This window comes from Lactuca serriola, chromosome 7 (genome assembly GCF_051521515.1).
Source record: "Lactuca serriola cultivar US96UC23 chromosome 7, Lser_US96UC23_V15, whole genome shotgun sequence".
NCBI classification, from domain to species: domain Eukaryota; kingdom Viridiplantae; phylum Streptophyta; class Magnoliopsida; order Asterales; family Asteraceae; genus Lactuca; species Lactuca serriola.
Genome location: NC_136414.1, coordinates 180,475,489 through 180,497,137, shown reverse-complemented (window position 1 = coordinate 180,497,137; position 21,649 = coordinate 180,475,489). Strand labels below are relative to the sequence as shown.

General features: G+C 36.3%; 1 protein-coding gene and 1 pseudogene across 1 annotated transcript; one reads left to right on the top strand and one right to left on the bottom strand.

Annotated features, from left to right (window-relative positions):
• The first annotated feature begins 145 nt into the window (after positions 1 to 145).
• CAT8 (cationic amino acid transporter 8) lies at positions 146 to 2,367 on the top strand. Its single transcript, XM_079008290.1, has 2 exons — positions 146 to 860; positions 950 to 2,367. Exons 1-2 carry the CDS (start codon positions 284 to 286, stop codon positions 2,242 to 2,244), a joined length of 1,872 nt encoding a protein of 623 aa, XP_078864416.1. The 5' UTR covers positions 146 to 283; the 3' UTR covers positions 2,245 to 2,367.
• A 10,232-nt stretch (positions 2,368 to 12,599) lies between these two features.
• LOC145064600 (cytochrome f pseudogene) lies at positions 12,600 to 14,942 on the bottom strand (annotated as a pseudogene).
• Positions 14,943 to 21,649: the final 6,707 nt, after the last annotated feature.

Sequence of the window (21,649 nt, the reverse complement as noted above, 5' to 3'; positions counted from 1 at the left end):
TAAATAAATCTATATAATACACGGGTCTCACATCTAATACTATATTAAAATCAAATAAAAAAACGTATAATATCCTATTTTATTTAACATTAACTAATTTCATAAAAGATTAATTCATCTTTATCAAAACATTAATTATAAGTATAAATCTTATAATAAAAAAAATCGCGCTAATTTCCGTATGCATTGCTAGTTTCTACCTCATGTATCATCAGGAATCCATGAGTCCATCAATCGCCGTACACCATTTTAAGTTAATCGCTACGGCGGTGCGAAAAGAACGATGGTAATCCCGAACAAATCGCTCCCTGATTCCCAATCGGACCAGGACAACCCACGTATAAACCTCCTCGCTCCACTCAACCCCCACCACTCCTCCGCCATCACCACCGCCGACACCATGGATCAACAACCTCACCCGCCAAGATCCTACTGGCGATTCAGCAAACAAGACTTCTATCCGGAACCCTCTTTCCAAAACCTCTCAGCCTACAAGTCCGCCTTCTCCCAAACCCTCCACCGCCTCCGTGACCGCTGCCTCGGTCGATCCACCGATGAAACTGAACTCATTGAGCTCAAGAAACAAAGCGAAAACGAGATGCGAAAGTGTCTCACTTGGGTTGATCTAATTTGGCTTGGATTTGGATCAGTTGTAGGCTCCGGTATCTTCACCATCACCGGCCTTGAAGCCCGAGACGACGCCGGACCTTCAATCGTCTTATCTTACGCTCTTTCCGGCTTATCCGCCCTTTTCTCTGTTTTCTGCTACACAGAGTTCGCCGTTGAAATTCCCATCGCCGGTGGTTCGTTCTCGTTTCTCCGCGTCGAATTAGGCGATTTCATCGCCTTCATTGCCGCCGGTAATCACCAAAACCAACAATTGAAACTAAATTAGCTCGATTTCGTTCCAAATTAACAATTTTTCTTGGATTTATGCTTGATTTCTCAGGTAACATTCTACTGGAAGCTGTCGCCGGTGCAGCTGGATTAGCTCGATCATTCTCATCATACTTCGCAAGTATGTTCAGTTCTAACCCTGACATTCTTCGAATTCGAATCGATTCATTTGCAGAAGGTTTCAATTTACTAGACCCAATTGCTGTTATAATCTTATTCATCGCAAACATGGTAGCAATGAGAGGAACCAAATTGACATCATCTTCAAACATGATTCTTTCCATGATTAGTTCCTTAATCATAGTGTTCATAATCATTGTCGGGTTTACTCACGCCAAATCTTCCAATCTAACACCCTTCTTCCCATACGGACCTGAAGGAGTCTTCAGAGCTGCAGCTGTTGTTTACTGGTCTTACACTGGTTTTGACATGGTAGCTAACATGGCTGAAGAAACAAGAAAACCTGCAACAGATATTCCTTTAGGTTTAGTAGGATCAATGTCCATGATCAGTGTCGTGTATTGTCTAATGGCATTAGCTCTAACAATGATGGTGAATTACACAGAGATCGATAGAGACGCAGCTTATTCAGTTGCGTTTGAGAAAATCGGGATGAAATGGGCGAAATATATAGTGAGTATATGTGCTTTAAAAGGTATGCTTACAAGTATGCTAATCGGGTCAATGGGTCAAGCCCGTTACACAACTCAAATAGCCCGGGCCCATATGATCCCACCATGGTTTGCTTTAGTCCACCCGAAAACCGGGACCCCGGTTTACGCGACACTATTAGTGACCACAATTAGTTGCATTGTGGCTCTTTTTTCAAGCTTGGATGTGTTGTCGAGTGTGTTATCTTTTAGCACTTTGTTTATCTTCATGCTCATGGCTGTTGCATTGCTTGTGAGAAGATATTACGTGAAGGAGACGTGTTCTTCGAGGGATTTGATGAAGTTTATGGTTTGTTTGTTTGTGGTGATTGGTTCTTCGATTGGAATAACGGTGCTTTGGGCGGCGAATCGGAAAGGGTGGGTGGGGTATGCGATGGGTGGGGGGTTGTGGGTGGCGGGGACCGGCGGAATGATGGTGGTTGGAGAGCGGCGGGTGCCGAAGGTTTGGGGGGTGCCGCTAGTTCCGTGGTTGCCATCGATGTCGATTTTGATGAATGTGTTTTTGATTGGGTCTTTGGGTGGAATTGCGTTTAAGAGGTTTTTTATATGTAGTGGTGTGATGTTGGTTTATTATTTCTTTGTTGGGGTTCATGCTACTTATGATTTGGCTCATCAAGATTCTCATGAGTCGATGATTGAAAAAGGAAAGGAGGATGCTACTAAAGATGGTTTGTAATGGAGTTTTCTATTAGTTTTGGATTTTTTTTGTGAATAGATTGATTATTTTAGCTTAATCTACATATTTTGTCTCTAACAAGAATTGGTTGAAGAAAAAAATGTAACTTTAGTATAAGATTTACTTCTTTGGGTTTAGGAAAAGAGTAATCATATATCATCTAACTTCTTGCAATTCATGTTTTTGATGTTAAACTTCATATCTTTTAAACCCCAAATTGGTATGAGTTTGGTTGAAAGTGATTGCCCTCGTTTTTATAAGTTCTAGTAATGGTTATTGATTATCAATAGTTAATTGTTATGATATAATGGTGTAATATATATAAATTACCAAATTCAATGGCAAACTCGCCCATTTAAAACTTTTATTACTTTAAAGTTTAAAGTAAATTAGTAAAACTTCAATTGTTGAAAATTTATCTTCATAATTAAGATTTAGAGGCCTGTGTTATAAATTCTTATAAACATGGATCTTATTACCGTAGTTGAAATTGAGCTTTGGTAATTGTTTAGTTATTTTATTGTAAAGCTATAACATATGCTTTTTAAATATTAGTTTTATAATTACATTTCCTAATACAAATGAACTAAAATATGTTTCCTTTTCTTACATGTAATTTACTTCTTTTGGATAGAACTAAACATAGTTGCAAGGTGTGACAAAATGACCGAGAAAAGCCTCAACACAACATCCTCCACTAGAATGTTACAAAGAGATAGGCGTATAAACCCTTTTTAATACATATAAGATTGGGCTTTGTTTGAATAGTCCAATTAAAAACAGAAAGCTTATCTAAGCCTTTGGTTAATTGGTTAAGGGATATTGGCCGATCTAACGAACAATGCATGATGGTTAGGTATGGTGGGAATTATCTTGTCTTCGGATTAACGGGTTACGGGTTGACGGGTCATAAAAATTTAATCCAGAGATGATCCATATAAATATTTGTGTCGTCACTCTCAACTTTAACAAGGATTAGACATAAACATGTCAATCCTCGTAGCCCGTTTAATTATCTGAGTTTAAGGTTTCGTGGGTCAGATTCGGGTTTATGAGTAACAGGAAAAAAATCAAAATATTACATTTATACTTTTTAGTCATTATATATATATATATATATATATATATATATATATATATATATATATATATATATATATACAATAACACAATACTTAGTTTGAATAGAATAACCTAAGCATATATATATATATATATATATATATATATATATATATATATATATATATATATATATATATACACTTAGGTTATTCTATTCAAACTAAGTATTGTGTTATTATATGCATAATTGTGGGCCAATCATTTTACTTAATTTTGGAAAGTGAATAATACATATTATTAAATTAAATATAATTAAAAAATACCAACTAATTTCATTCTAAGGGTATTTTAGTCAATTAACATAAATTTAAAAAAGAAAAATTACATATTTTAAGGAAAATAGATTCTATTAATTTTAAAAATCTGATTGTATAGATGATAATTCTCCTAATTCGAAAATTCTGACGGAATATTTTTATCAATATATAGAAAAATAACAAATATGATTGAACCATACAATAATTACACATTATGACATAATATATATTTTGATTTAATAAACTTCTTGAAGAATAACAAAATTTTGGATACAAGTTAAAAAAAATTTCATTTCATTCTTAGAAAAGAAAAAAAAATTATATACTATTCTATGTAAATGTTACACTTATTAATAACACAAAAGCACAATATATGAATCATTCTACCAAAATATACTATTACATATATATTTTTTCATTATATTGTATATTATTCTGGTAGAATAATCCATTCTTTTTGGAAGATTGGTGGTTATTGTTCATCTTCATCCCATAGAATGTTCATCTTCAAAATTCTATTCTCACAGAATCAGAATTCAAGATTCCATTCTAGTAGAATGTTGTAAGTTTCATATGTACCATGTTTTGCTTTGATATCTCTCGTTTCGTACCTACAAAAATAATGGTATTCAACACTGTATCATTCTAAACCAACAATATAAGATACAATTCAAGCATAAAGAAGCAAACCAAAATAAAGTCACGCAAAACCCATTAAAGAGAAATGGATTCGTGATTCCATTCCAACATAATTATAATTCATGATTTCATTCCAATAGAATTGGATTCGTGATTTCATACAATTCGTGAACAAATGCCAACATAATTAGAATTCATGATTCCACTCACCCCTCTCTTTTATGTTTCCTCTTAATGAACCCCATGTTTCTTTTCATTCTACATGGATTCCAGTCAAGAAATATAAGAACAATCTTATTCTTGCCCTTATGTAACCAACAAACCAACAAAAAAGAGGGCATTTCTCTCATTCGTTCAAAAAAATATATTTTTTGTTATACCAAAGAAAGATAAAATTGGATTTTAATTTTAAAACACATGCTTCGTAGTTCATAGTTCATAGTTCATACCCAAAGGAAAATTAAGTATACCTTGAATAACGGTCTTAAATAAAAATTGAAAAGGTTGGTTCAAGTATTTTATCGACTAGTTGGTATGCATCCTAAGAGCTACAATCAAATCTCATAAAGAAGGCAGCAAAATATCCCCTATTCATTTCATCTTTACTAACCAAAATCACACAAACTTCAACAAAAATTCAACCACATCTTAGACAATAATCCAATGATGATTTAAGTAATTATAAGAAATAGAAAACACACCAATTGCTGCTCAACAACAACATAAATCAAGGCATCGTATGTTCGTCACTAGCTGAACACGCGTTATCATCTTTATCTCCAGAAAAATTGGATCGATGAGCGGACCCAATAATCAGATCTTTTCAACTGCAGAGGAATCTTTTCCTAAACAAGCCTGGATCGTTTTCAGGGGGAAAACTGAATCGTCACATGGAGGAGAGACAGCCGACGACGCAACAACCGACGACAGAGACGATGACAGCCGATTAGTGTCACCGGTGGAGGCGCGATTCTGACGTTGAAGACCAAGACCTTCTGCGGTTCCTCCGATAATTTGAACTTCATCATTGCTCGCCGGTGATGTCCGTCGCAAACATCGACCTCTTTCGCCATGATCGCCCCTTGGATCGGTGCTGTCCCGATGCTTCTTCCCTTTGCACCTCCTCGCGATTTCCCAACTATCACAGAAGCTCCATTGCGTTGACATGGCCTGTTCCTTCGTTTCTGTCTAGGGATTTAAAGGGTTAAATGTAAATGATTTTGCATAAATTAAAGGGTTTATGAATTGAATAATTAATTACCAAAATTAATTAAAAGCTAAGATTACAATTTTAGCCCTATCCAGGTTTTTAAAATGATTGGTCAACATTTATACATACAATAACACAATAATTATTTTAAACACATGAACCTATCTCTCTCTCTCTCTCTCTCTCTATATATATATATATATATATATATATATATATATATATATATATATATATATATATATATATATGGTTAGGTTCATGTTATACCACTATATTTTGTGAGACAGGGAGACTCAATCCTAGCCACTCATTTTGTAGAGAAAAAAAAAACATTTTTAAAATGTAAAATAATTGATAACTTTTGAATTTGTTTTAAATATTATTAAAAAAATACCATTTTTTAAATATCTGTAAAATATTCTAATTAAAGAAGTTCACTTCCATTCTCACGAAATCCTTTTGTACTCCATCATTCATACATTCATGATTCCGATGAGCTACAAAAAAATTCCCAAACAAATTGAATCTAATTCCAATTGGTTCATATTTAAATTCTTTTGATAAATCTCATTATTACCATGACATCTTTAACCGCATGGTAAAAAATGTCATGAAATGCCTTATAAACGATTAGAAAAAATACAAATATTTTGTACTGATGAATATTTGATGTGATGTAAATATTATATCAAAGTATCAAACTGGCTTTTACATGTAAAATGTAAAATGCTTAACATAAAATGTAAATATCATTTTAAATAAAATAGAGAATTAAAACAAAAAATATCAGTACTTTAAAGCAACTACCATATTAAATATACCGTATTAAGGGTGTGTTCGGTACAAAACTTTATCACAATAAAAATGAATATTTTTGTTACACCATTTTAGATTATCATAAAGTAGATATATAAACTATTTTTAATTATTTTAAAAGTTGTAATAATATTTTCACTCCTTTTCTAGAAAACGGTTTTAAAAATATGAAGGATGACACTAGGTGTATGGTAAATCAAAGTTTGTTGGGTGGTTAGAAGATATAAAATGAATATACTATAGGAAACATATGCACTCGTAGTTAGGATATAATCGATTAGAATATTCCTTGCTTATGTTGATTACAAAAAGTTTAACGCTCATGAGATGGATGTAAAACATGCATTTATCAATATAACTCTAGACGAGGAAGTGTTTATTCAACAACCTTTATGGTTAGAAGATCCACTACTTCCCTGAACACTGCTATAAGAGTGACAAAGTTGTTTATGAATTGAAGCATGCCCCACGAGCATGGTATCAAATGCTTACCTATTCTTGATTAAATATGGTTTTGACCGAGGTAATGTTGGTATAAGTTTTTTGTTAAGAAAGATAATGAAGAATATATGCTAGTACCAATTTACATAGACGACATTATCTTTTGTTTTACTAATCAAAATTTGGTTGAAAAGTTTTCTAATCGAATGGATTCAAAATTTTAAATAAGTGTGATATGAGTGATGTATTTTTTTTATGTATACAAAGATGATATGAAATAAATGGAAATACTAAACTAAAACCAATACATTGCTATTTGTCTGGTAGTATTATAGTTTTCGTGAGACCGAGAATCGAAAATAGAGGGAAAATGAAATGTTTTTAATAGGCTTTCACTAATATCTAGACAATGATCTCGCTACTATCTACAGTCTCGACCATGATCATGCTTTAAGGCTAATTCTATATGTAACCCCCTCCCCCTCCCATATGATCATGTTTTTAGGGGTATTTAACATTCATACTTGAAACCCACATAACTCTTAGATTAAAACAACGCTTCCACAAACGATAAACGATTTCATCAGAGTAATATATGCAAAATCAAATGAACAAGACATAATCAATTTACGTGGTTCACACGATCAAATGATCGACTACGTCCACCACGAACATGAAAAAGATTTATTATTTCCTCCTGTAAAAGGCTTTTTTGTACACTACATTAAGGTTACAATAAATGATACTATTTATAGAGTGATTGACCTAAAATAATGGGCCAAAAAATGTCATGGGTCGAAGTCAATGCTGCCAAAACTGACCCCACTGATCCTTTAAGTCAAATTTGCTCTCCAAGAAAACTCGCTTTGCTACTCAAGCACTTGTCGACTGCTTAAGCAATGTTGGCTACTTATTTCCATAAACATACCTACTTATTTAGATTGCCATAACCAACCCTGCTCCTACGGATTGCCATAAGTAGACTAATTATTCGAGCTTCCATAAGAAGCTACTTATACAATCTTCCATAAGCAGACTACTTATACGGACAACCAAAATGCAACTCAACCTCCACACTCAATATTATCCCACTTGGAGGCTCATAAACAATTTATTACCATCCAAAACAAGAATGATGTAACCCCCATCTCCCTCTCGCTTGCTCGCACCTTTGCTTCAAGTACTTAGATTGCCAGTTGAAGCCATACACAACTTCAACTTCTTTGTAGTCACCACAACACACCTGCTGGATTCTTCGTACCAAGGATTTTATTCAGATCCAAGGTTCCATCATTTATCAATTCACAAGTAAAGTGATACCTCATCTGAATGTGCTTCATCTTACTGTGAAACACTATAATCTTTGCCAAATAAACTGCATGCCGGTTATCAAAATGCAATACACAATCTTCCTGTTGCATACCAAGTTGTGATAAGAAATTCTTCAACCATATAAGCTCCTTGCTTGCTTCTGTAATAGCCATATACTCTACTTCTATGGTTGAAAGATTAACACTCATGTGTAACCGGGACATCCAACTGATTGCATTACCTCTAAATGTGAAAACATACCCGATTGTGCTTTTTCCTGAATCCATACAACCTCCTATATCTGCATTAGTAGAACCTTCAAAAACTACCTTTTTTCTTCTTAAACATAAGGAAGACTTAAAAGTACCCTTTAAGTAGCGTAACAACCACTTGACTCCTTCCTAATGCTCTTTCCATGGATTAGACATAAAACAAATCATAACTCTCACTGTATGAACAATATTTGGTATGGTGCTTACAATTGCATACTTCAAGTTACCAAATGCAGAGGCATAAGGAACTTTAGCCATCTCTTCTTTGTCTGCTTCATTCTTAGGGGGCTGTTTCTTTGATAGTCTCAAGTGACTCCCCAAGGGTTTGCTTATGGATTTTGCATTTACCATGCTGAACTTCTCTAGAACTTTCTTGATGTACTTTGTTTGGGAAAGTTTCAAAGTACCCATATCTCTATCTCTGCCCAATATCTATTTAGCAGCCCCCAGGTGCTTCATCTCATGCTCTTTGGATAACTTTTTTTTTCAACTTGTTAATCTCCTACATGTATGCTTGTAACAATTGGTAAAAATAGGTCAAGGTTCTCCGATCAAACCACCACGAACCCCACTATAATAGTGTTTATTGTAGGTTGTTATATGTATTTAAATGCATTAGAAGCTACGTTAATCATAATTGCACTCAGATTACCCTAAATTTCTCAAAAGTTGACAATCATTAACGAACAGAAAACAATTTACTAAAATAATTATTATTTAATGCCCTAAAAGTAAAAGTTTACATTAAGGATACTTCGGAACTACATATTGGATAAATTATGTTCTCCACTTTGCGTGAATATAAAGAATGTCCAAAATAGAGATCGTATGAGGAAGTTACACTCTTTTTAAGTTATAAAATCAGTATTTATTTGATTTTCCTAAAACGAACATTGCATTGCGTTGTTTGGAATAGCTAAGTATTTTGTAAATCGTTTTTGAGCATGTTTTTGAACTCAGACTATGTTCTATTATTTAGTTTCAGTTTTATAATATTTTTGACCCGAAGTTAAATTGGTTTCGTGAAAACTGTCGAATTGGGCTATTTAATTGCGAGACTTTAATCGTCATTTTACGAAGTTCCATGTATCGAATTAAATTTCGTTTACATTTTTGCAATCACCGTCTCAAAGTATATAAGCAGGAACCTTCAAAATATTTTTATGATTTTGGGATTGTTGGCACACAAATCAATGCAATAATGGATGCTTTAACATTAAGCATGACATCATGCATGGTACAAGCCAAGTAGCATGTATGTGTGCGTGTCTCTAAAAAATGATCAGTCATGCTTCAAAGAACATGTATGCACACTTCTCTTTCCTCTCATCTCTCACGTTTTCTATCACTATCTCCCTAAAATCTAGTACACATGCATGTGTGTGTATCCATTACAATATCTTCCATTATATGTTTATATCTCCATATCTTCAAAATATATGCGTGGTGTATGTACTTCTAAAAACTATTGAACCTTCTAAAAATCTCAGTAATCATATTTATGAATGTGGGTGTAACTCATGAAGTCCTCAACATCTTCTTCAAATCCAAGCTAGTACACGAGAGATAAAAATTATACACTCTAAATCCTTCTAAAATCATTCACTAAATCTCATGATATCTATATCTCTCATTCTTATTCTCGAACTCACTCATAATCTCTCATTGTCTCACTACTCTTTCTTTTTCTCTGTCTTTCTCTTTCTCTCTCTCTCTCTCTCTCACTCTCCTTCTTTCTTTCTTTCTTTCTTTCTTGCTCATGTGAATTTTTGGTGAAGCCAAGAGGCTACTAATATCTCATTCGTAGCCCTTTCTAGCCCCTTCTTCTTCGTTGATCACAACCCCAAAACACCCCCTTCGATCACTGTTATTGCTGCTCGACTCCATAACCAACAAAGAGAAGGGAAAACAATTGAAAAGAGCCATCGAAGTAGCCAACTCGATGCCCACTGTCGGTGTTTACCACCTCATGTCGCTGTCTTCAACCCTCCTAACCCCTTAAATCGACCATAGGTGAGCTACCCCTCTCATTATCTTCGCAAAACAACCCCACAAAGTAGAACACCACCAGCCACACGCCAACGTGGCCGACGACATGTGTGTTCTCCAGCAAAGCTCTCGGTGATTCCACTAGGTCTATAAATTATTTTTCCAGGTTCCTCGTGTGTATTTGGTCAAGTCTCGAGTGTATATCTATGTTTCATAACATTAAATAGACATATATATATATATATATATATATATATATATATATATGTTTCCAAATTTTCATTTATATTTATCCTTGTCAAATGAATATAAAAAGAAATATTATAATTGTACGTTATAATAATTGCTTTGTTTTATCTACGATCAAATTGTTGATTATTTGGTTGATTTCACATTGGTTGGAATCCAGCTTTAGTCAAAATGCACTCGTTATGCTGCCCAATTTTTGTTAGGAAACTTTTGAGGTTTTACACTTAAAGTTTATTAAATCTTACATCCAAAGTTTTTGATATCTTTTTTTTTTCTCTTGAGAAAGTCTTTGTGAATCCATACAACTTTAGTTTTTCCGTTTCTTTGTTCCGAAACGCTCTTTGAATTCTTTGATTTTTTTTATTGACTTCATCCGTTTATTCATTGAACTCACAGTCACAGATGAGACAGAAGGACTTATATAGAATCCCCATCTACATTCACATTTGATTAGTAGGGCAAATTAGATCTATCTTTAGCTCACATATAACTAGTCAATATCTAATATCACATATACATGTCTTTCTTCCACAATGTAAACCAACTCTTCCCTAATCTTTAATTCAAGCTGATTTGATAAGGATGCGTCTAACCCTTGACAAGAGTTAACTTATAGCCATTCAATTCCATATACCTAGTTCGACCTCGCCTCTACAAACCATTTATAAATCCCCATTTTTAGAAATCATCCTTTCCCTTTCTTTATCATTATCGCGCAACCTAAATTGACAAGATAATAAATGGGGGAAGAAGAGAACAATAGCCTAACAAGGGTTCATTCCGTTTAGGTGCCCAGTTAGGTGCCAAACAGACCCCATCATTGATTTGATATATTGATAAGGTGAATACCCAGTCTATTCAATGCTAGGCTGAGCATAAGGGCCTTAAAAAATCTCTTTTCGTCCTATGAAATTTAATGTGTACGAAGTTTCATGAATAATGATAAGTCATCTGTTGAATCATCAAATCTTCCTATTTTCAATTAGGCCAACGAAATCCATTATAAAGATTATAGATCAATCAAAGAAAAATAAGTGGACCTGACCCATTGAATCATTACTATATCCGCTATTCTGATATTCAAATTCAATAGAGATGAAATTGGAACAAGTTGACCTTTTATTTATTTTCATTTCTTTGGACTCCGTAAGAATTTGTTGATATTTCCAATTCAATCGTCTTATTGCTAGATGTTCTATAGGAATAAACTATCATTTGGTTCCTTCATGGAGAACCTTTTATTCTAAGTCAAAAGATAAGAAAATTTTTCACTATCTTTCTTTGATTACAGAATCAAGATTAATTTATATCTATATAATATTTCTATATTTAGATATTAGCTATGAGATCGTGGCTTGATAAAAATATCGATTTCGTTGCATTCAAGATTTTTGGTCTGACAATCGTATGAAGAATGGACGGCTGTTCTTGTGCCTTTATCTTTGGAGGCTCAAGCAGAGGCACGTTTACTTATGTTTTCTCATATTAATCTTTTGTCTCCAACTATTTGAGATCCGATTTCGGCACCAACTCAAGATATGCAATATGGGCTCGGTGTCATTATGTTAATAAAAAATGGCTCGGTGATATGTTAACGAATTGGTCCACTACAGAAACAAGACTTCATAAGTTTAGAGACTTGAGAACCGAACAAAAAATAGGGGGGCTCGACTGTCTTCCGAAAAGAGATGCGGCTATGTTGAAAAGACAATTATCTCATACGCAAACATATCTGGGCGGGATTAAATATATGACAGGGTTACCCGATATTGTAATCATCGTTGATCAGCACGAAGAAGACAATAACTATATCTCCATCAATCTATATCCATGAAAATGGAATTTTTTTATAAGAACTATTATAAAAAAGTAGAGTTACTTCTTTTTTCCTGACCTGGTCAATAAAGTTATGAAAGATTTTGATTTATTTATCTCTAATTTTATATATAATGGATTTACCTAGACTAATACATGATTTTCTTTTAGTCTTTCTGGGATTGGGTCTTATATTAAGGGGTCTAGGAGTAGTATTACTTCCCAATCCTATTTATTCTGCCTTTTCGTTGGGATTGGTTTTTGTTTGTATATCTTTATTTCTGCATCTCCCTGACCAAATCCGCCCACATTAGGATTACTTGTCAATGGTTGCTCAAATTTGATAGATTCGCCTTCTGAAACAAGAAGTTCTAGCCCCAGAGCGATAATATCAACCACTTGACGTCCATCCGATACATCCGCTATGGTTATTTCATATCCCCCCTTTTCGTTTCGTAGGATTTTGCTTACTATACCAGATGCTGTAGCATTATAAACTGTATTGTAACTCTTGCTCCCGTCAGGATAAATTTGGCCCGTTCCCCTGTTTTCGCCTACGTATATAGGATATTTTAAGAAGTGAATGTCTTTCTTAGTATCAGGGTTCGGGGAAAGAATAGGAAATGTGATTTCACTGTATTTCAGAGTAGGAACAGGGCCTATGACAAGAATATTTTTTTGATTTGGGCGATACCTTTGAAAAGACAGATTGCCCATCTTTTCTTTTGTCTCGGGGGAAATACAGTCGGGAGGGGCTAATTCAAAACCCTCTGCTAAAATAAGAACAACCCCCACATTTAAATCCCCTTTTTACCATTAGCAAGAACTTGTTTTAGTTGCATATCATAAGGAATTCGAACAACTACATCAAATACAGTATCAGGAAGTACCGTTTGCGGAACCTCAATATCCACTGGTTTATTAGCTAAATGGAAATTGGCGCATACAATACGTCCGGTCACTTCTCGTGGATTTTCATAGCCCTTCTGTGCAAAAAGGGGATATGCATTTGAAATGGATGCAAGAGTTATGATATATATCATGAGCGATACGGAAATAGATCGACTAATCTGTTCCTTTATCCAAGAAAAATTATTTCTAGTTGAACACACACATTTGTAGAATTTTATAATGTAGGATTTCTATGTGAGTTTCATATTCATCAACTAAGAACATAAACTTAGTAAATACCTATGGAATAGCCTTTAATATTTGAGAGCGGAGAACGTTGTGTATAGATTTATATGGATTGACACTCCCGTCTGTGGTTTCTAGCTACAACCTCCGTCTGACAAGTCAAAACGGGCGATAACTTTATATTTTGTTCCCTATTTACAACGTTGATGAAGTTTTGGTGACACTACAACACAACCCTTTGTTAGTGTTTCGCAGAGGCTGATGCAAGTCATATAACTCGATTATAAACTCAACATATCCCCATAATTCAATATAAAAAACAATTATATCTGATTAAAATAGGATTTATAAACTATAAAATACTAATATGATCTGAAATAGGACTATATGTAGTATAAAGTTATACACTTAGATTATCGGTTAAGTGTCAGTGCATTGTTTAGGTAAAATAAACACTTAATAACATGGCCCAAGATTATGTTGATTTTAAACTTATTTATCATAAGTAAATCAATATCCAAACTTGTATAGTATTACAAGTACAATCACACCTGAGTTAAGTCAACACTTTTCATTATGATTTTATACATTGAATTGTAAAGGTAACTTTTTATATACTCTGATAGTAGTTCATTTATATAAAAATCCACTTTTAACAAAATACATAAAGTTAAAACCTGTGCAACTCACCAAATTTTTTTGACGTATTTTCAAATGCGTGTATTCTAAGGGACTTAGAATTGGGCATATGTCATGTATTGCAAGAAAATTCTATTTCCTTGCTCTTTATATTATTTTGAATTACGCTTTGCTGAACTTGTTTCTGAATTATCATCTTTTCGTGAAACCAAGTAATGTAACTCTTGTACTTGAATTTATGGAAGAATGTAATATATTATTTTAACTTATTGTAGTGTTCAATATATATTTTTTGACTAGGAACCAACATTGGCGTCGCAACCCCAACACTTCCAAGTTGGACGGGGTGTGATACTGCTCCAACAATTTACATGTCATAAAGATAAATAAGAGAATAATGTATGACGATCAAGAATTCTTCAGGTAACAACAACGATCCATCTCGCATCTCATGTACCTGTTTTGTTGCATTAAGCTATCAAACTTCAAGTACCATTGTCTTGGAGCTTGCTTCAACCTATACAAAGTTTTCTTCAATTTTGCACACCAAATTTTCTTTGCTAACAGAGGAAAAACTTCTGGTTGTGCCATGTGGATGTATTCTTCCAGATCACCAAGAAGAAAAGTTGTTTTTACATCTAGTTGCTGTAGATGGAAATTTTCTGCAACCACAATAGCTAAGACCAATCTGATAGTGGTCATCTTTAATACTGGAGAGAAGATCTCATTGTAATTACTTTTTGTTTTCTGGTGGAAACCTTTAACCACTAATCGATCATTGTCTCTTTCTTCCATGTATCTTATCTTTGACCCGAAACACCAATTTGTTCTGCAGTGCTTTCCCCGCCGGTAACTTGACCAAGGACCAAGTTTGGTTCTTGTCAAGTGAGCTCAATTATTCTTTCATGGCATCCTTCCATTGTATGGCGTCTTGTATCTTTAAAGCCTCTAGATAACATTTAGGTTCACCATTTTTTGTCATCAATAAGTAGTTTGTTGATGGGAGATATCGCACTGAAGGTTTACGAACTCGAGTAGATACACAAAGTCCTCCTACTCCTGACTTCATGTGTGTGGATTCATTATCCACAACTTCTCCTTCAGTGTCACTCCTACTCATTCCAAATTACTCTTCCTCTTCTGAGCTCCCACTGATTTCTGAACTTTCACCTATATAAAGGGTACTAATAGATTTTACAATGTCATCATCTGAAATTTCATCAAACTCAACTTGATCTTTGTTTTCTGGTTTCGTTTCTCTTTTGAGTCTTGTTGCCAAATCATCCGTGTATATTGCACTTTCATTGAACACCATATATTGGCTTATGATAACCCTTTTATTTTGGTTATCCCGGAAGCAGTAACCCATGTCACCCAATCTGTAACCTATCAAGGTACACTTCTTTGCCTTCACCTCAAGCTTGTCTCTTTCAAATTCCTTGATTTTGATGTAAGAGATGCAACCGAACACTTTCATGTATCTAAGAGGAATTTCACAACCCTTCCATTCCTCTTATGGAATTCTGATCCCTATGGGGACTGAGGGTCCCCTATTGATTAAATATGCTGATGTGTTGACTGACTATTCCCATAACATCTTGGGCAACCCTGCATGTAGTGTCATGCACTTTGCCCTTACGTTTAGTGTATGATTCATTTTCTCAGCCACACCATTCTACTAAGGCGTTTTAGGAACCATTTTCAACATTCTGATCCTTTGTTCAGTACAATAATCAATGAATTTTGTTGTTGTTGTATTTACCCTTATTATCTAACTTCAAACACTTGATCTTCATACCCATTTCATTTTCCACAACAACTCTCCATTTATTGAATGTACCAAATACCTCAGATTTGTTCTTCAAGAAATAAACCTAAACTTTTCTTGTGCATTCGTCAATAAAAGTGACATAGTATTTGGGACCTCCTACTAAATATACTAAGGTGGGACTGTACAGATTAGAATTCACTAACTCCAACTTCTTGACCATAGGCGGTTGACCCATCTTTGTAAAGGTAACATTCTTCTATTTTCCAAGAACATATGGTTTACAGAAGTCAGCTGTCACATTGTTCAAGTTTAGAATCTTCCCTTTGGTGGCAAACATCTTTATCCCTTTCTCACTCACATGTACAAGTTGTTGCTTCCATAAAGTGGATTCCTCTACTTCTTCCACCATGTCTGATTCATTTTCAGAAACCTACACCATGTAAAGTGTACCTTGTTTTTGACCTTTAGCAACCACCAAGTTCCTTTTTGTCACCATCCATTGATGATCACCAAAAGTAACATGGTGACCCTCATCATCAAGATGCCCTATTGATATCAACATTGTCTTCAGATTTGGAATATACTTAACATTCGTCGAAGTCCAGTTCATACCCAAAGTCGTCTTGAGGACAACATCCCAACACCCGTGATAGCTAAGCATTTTTTATCTGCTAATCGAACCTCCCCCATATAGAGTCTAAAATTTTTAATCACACTCTTGGAAGGAGTGGCATGAAATGATGCACCAGAAGCCATTCTCCAGGATTCTACTGAGTTTTCAACACAACAAATGAACGCATAATCTTAAGAATCTGCAGCCATATATACTTCCTTCTTTCCTTTATCTGCTGAAGGATTTGGGAACTAATTTCTGCAATGACCTTTCTCATTGCAATTCGAATAGGTAATATCCTTCCTATTTTTCGAACGTCCTCTCTTCCGTGGTTTTGATCCTCCTTTACCTTGCGTTCTCTGTTGGTTTTCCTTCATCTGTCTTCTGTACTCAAAAGACTACTAGATATTTCTTTGGTACTCCTTCTGTTCACATCCTCACCGAGGATTAAATCGCAAATACCTTAAAATGTAAGATTAGCACCTCCTGCTGAAATGCTTACTGTCGTCATTGCACCATACCAATTATAAGGTAAAGATGATAATAACAGTAGCGCCAAAACCACATCTTCAAATCTAATATCAACCAAATTCAACACTCCTTAATCTTTAGATTTACCAATTGACGAATCAAATACACCTTGTTTGTAACAGAGGGATTTTCATACATATTAGACAATGCCTTCAAGAGATTGTAGGTTGTCTTCACATTGACAATATTTTAAGTTACATTTTGTAACACTGTAAATTTTCAAACAAAATTTTCATTTTTAAATTCACATAAATGACATCAACACATTTCACAAAATCTCAATATATCAATTATCAAAATACGTGTTCATAATTATTTGAATAAAGTCCAGGATCCTCGAAGCATAACTCTTTCTGTGGTGTGTACAATCAAGCCGAGACCTTCCCGCGATCCTGAGAGAACCTAAAACACATATCACATAACACGGTAAGCACAAAGCTTAGTGAGGTCCCCAACATACCACACACATCCCATTAGCCCTTCATGGCTATACTCACACCAAGACCCTCCAGTCAATGTGTCTCAGTGGGGCCCTCTGGTCCCACAACTCAGATGGACCTTCCAGTCCCTCAACTCGGTAACTCAATTAATCACAGTGTACATGTCACAACAACAATAAGCAGGATATGTCAATACACAATATATGCACATAAGAAAATGCATACTATCACACAACTCAAGTAAGCACATAAGATCAATATTTTCATAGATTACTATAACAACATAAGTCACAAAGACTGTATGCATGATAATACATATCTCATTATAAGCAAACAAGACCCTCCGGTCCATAATGTACTAAGACCCTCTGGTCTACAACATACAATGACCCTCCGATCAATAATATACTAAGACCCTCTAGTCAATAGTGTAAATACGACCCTCCGGTCATCAACAAGAATAAGACCCTCCGGTCACACACAAATTATAGCACATGTAAGTATAGTGGGAAGACTCACCTTGGATGGCGAACAGATCTTATAAATGCTGTTGCTACACTCCGACTTCTATCATTAAGCCAAACCCACAAATAACCCCATTAGGATCTAAGACCAACCTTCACATTATTAGGTCTAAATATGGTCCACCAATCCGGTCCACAAATAATCCAAGCCTAATGGCCCCACCAAGGTCCAATACCAATTGGGTCCACAAAAGTCCTCTAATGGCCCAACTCTGGCCCAAATTTCCAAATTGGGCCCAAACCCTTATATGGGCATTACCCTAAAGCCCATCTAAATATTCTAGTCCACATGATTGCTCTTGGATATCCCATCAATAGCCCAATCACCAAAGCCCAATAAAAAGGCCCAACACAAGGCATAAAAAATTTAGGGTTTTCACATAAAATGACGATTAGGGTTAAGTGTTTCTCACTTAACCCATTAAGTCCATTATTCCACTAAGCCATGATACAATAGAATTGTCATGATTTATATCTTCAGTCCACTGGTCCAAATGCGGGTCCCAATAGGCCCAAACCAACAAACTCACAATAAGGGTTTTTTTTCTCTAAACCCTAATTAGGCTTTCTAGCCCACTAACGAATCAGCCCAAACCAATATTAAGTGTTTTGGCCCAATAGGGTTCCACTGGAACGGGCACCACACATTGCCACCTCGGGCAGTAGTGGTCGGTGGCGGCTCACAGCGGCAGCCACCACCTCACGGTGGTGGTGGGGATTTTCCGGTCATACAAACACCCGATCAACATCATAATTTCCAAGAACCACAATTACACTCAAACACCAACCCATAAACACACCCACAACCACCTCCCACGTGGCTGGTGGCGGCGGACTCAACAGAAACGACAACCACCATGGTTGGCTGCCATGGTGGTGCGCCAAACCTCGGGTCAACAGTCCTCACGAGCTCCGACCATATATTTCACCCTAAAATGTCCTTCCTCAGCCACCCACTTGGTGACTGATGCTATTGCGGATAACAGAAAAGCGGCGGATGCCGGCAGCAGAAGCATTAACCATAGTGCACACACAAGGAAGGAATAAAGGTGGCTACCTGATGCTTTCGACGGAGGAACAACGTGAAGATAGAAACGAAGGAGGGTTACAATGGATGCTAGTGATCGCTTCTTTACTGGAGGAGGCAGCAACGACCCACTGATGGCTTTGTTGTGCTGCTCATCGCTGCTAGCAGCAGCCTCACCGACAGCTGGCAACGATCTCGCCTCTCATGACTTCGCCGCAAGTGAAAAATGGTGGCGGCGGAAAGGAAGACTCCTGTATGGTGGCGTCTCAATGGAATAGTGGGTAGGGTTTTCTGTTGCAACGAGGGGAAGGAACGGTTTAATCCCGTGATCTTTTCAACTCTGCTCTATTATTCACTTCTGGTCCCTCCCCATCATTTCTCTTTCAACTTAAATACCATATTTATCAATCAGCCCCTATCATTAATAATTTATTACAATAGAAGTCCCAACAATTACCAACCAGCCCTCGCCTCTAGAAATACTTACAAAGTGGCCCGGAAATTACACTTTAACCCTCGAAATCCATAATTATATCAATTTGCTCCCCAACGCCAACACCCCGTTCAATATTATTTAATTCAGGACTGTTATCCATTTATAAATCTTTATCTACTTATTTAATCAATAAACAGGATGTTACAATTCTTCCCCACTTAAATTAGATTTCGTCCTCGAAATCATTCCTTACCATCATGGAGACCTCAATGTTGCCCATGGCCTGGCCACCAGGTTCCCAAAAGACTAAGTTGATAGGGCTACCCAAGCCAAGGAACTCCTCTGTGTCAAGCTCTGACTAAGGATTACGACGGCTTCCTGCAGTATTACGACACTCTCATACTGACTCGTGAATGCTACGGCTCCCCACAGGCTTACATCACTCACTCACTCGCCATGGGCTGTCCCCATGGTTTTTCCTTGATATTACAAAGTGATTATTCCCACCTGAATCCTTCCACTCTCTTACCACCCCACAATCTCATCATTAAGCCATTACCGCATTGCGCTCGTTGGACTCATGCTCCATGATCCATCATGGATAGGTGCCCCCACCCACCTAGACTGAGCATCACTACTCCTGACGCCCATTGTAGAAATCACACACTTTCTCTTGATACAGCTCACATTATTGGACAATCCCCGTCCGATGACAATTAATTGATGGGTTCCCATTGGACCAGATAGCTATTCGATACTCCACTTATCATATCATAAACTCGAGACTCAAAATAACCCAACAACTTAGGGCATCATACTCGGATACCCCAATACATCATCATCGAATCTCACGCTCGCTTGCCTCAGCCTCTGATCTTCCACTCACGACATCATACTTGGATGCCGCGATACACCATCACATAATCTCATAATGTCTCGCTACGACCATTGATCTTCTTTTCGCACAGCTCATAACCTCGAAATACTCCACTCACAAATTGAAATATAGAGAAATCGTCAATGACTGAGATCACATTGAGGATCATCTGAAACCCCATCCTCTTACTGATCAAAACCCATGCGAAACTAATCATAATAAAATTTGAAACTAATTGACAAATCAAATGCTGCTCCTCCCAGGGTATAGATAACAATCTACACATTGATTTGACAAATCCCAACAATTGAAACTGGACCTCAACGAATCACCCGCCTCGAACTCAACCATTGCAACCCCGAAGAGTCCCTGACCACAATAAGATCCTTGACCACAATAAGATCCCTGACCAACGGATACTCGTTGTGTCTGCGCTCGTTCTTTCCTACACACGTACCATATACATCATCTCGCTCTGCACCTTGCCTCGTCCACCAATAAACCTAAGTCTCATATGACCATACCGCAGATCCCCATAACCAAACCTTCTAACCACAACTTGAACATATCATGGATCTTCACAACATAATACTCAGTTCTCCCCCACTCAGGGTTCGACCAACACCAATTAGCATATACAGTCTACTCCACAGATTGTTTCATTAGATACACCACACTTGACTCTTGGAACGTACTACTCAACACTTGATGATCTCCCAGACAGGGCCAAGCAACTCCATATATCCCATAACTCAATCCACCCAACGTGACTGCCTCTAATTATCTCGAAGCCTCAAACCAACACATCATTGGATACCCCAACTGTTCTGAATTAGTCTCTACTCTCAATCTGGAAATAATGCACTATCGCGCACCTCATCTCTGATTCCTCGATCAGCCCCCCATCACTGGAATCATTATAAAAGTAAGAGACCCCACTCTCAAAGTCGATACACAACATAGAGAATGAGGGCCACCACCCAAATATACTTCTCTTAATCACCCGAAGCTGCTGCTAAAGTATGCGTTCCTCAATAAGGCACCTCCTTGTTCTCTTCCATCTTAGTCCCCACTGATGACACCTTCAGGGTATATATATAAGAAATACACCTCACAACAGACACATTGCCCAAATACACTGGTGAAAAGGTCACCATCATATGTTACCCCACGGGGTTTACTTCCAATTCTAAAATTGGAAACTCGTTATCTCTTTTGCTTCTCCTAGGAAACGAGGACAATGCAACTCTTGTCACATGAGGTGACGTCTCATTTATCGGTCG

Bases quoted from the DNA above. Each gene is read 5' to 3' on its own strand.
- CAT8 (XM_079008290.1), top strand. From the start codon at position 284: ATGGTAATCCCGAACAAATCGCTCCCTGATTCCCAATCGGACCAGGAC. The intron at 861-949 runs GTAATCACCAAA...TTGATTTCTCAG, and splicing joins CATCGCCTTCATTGCCGCCG to GTAACATTCTACTGGAAGCT.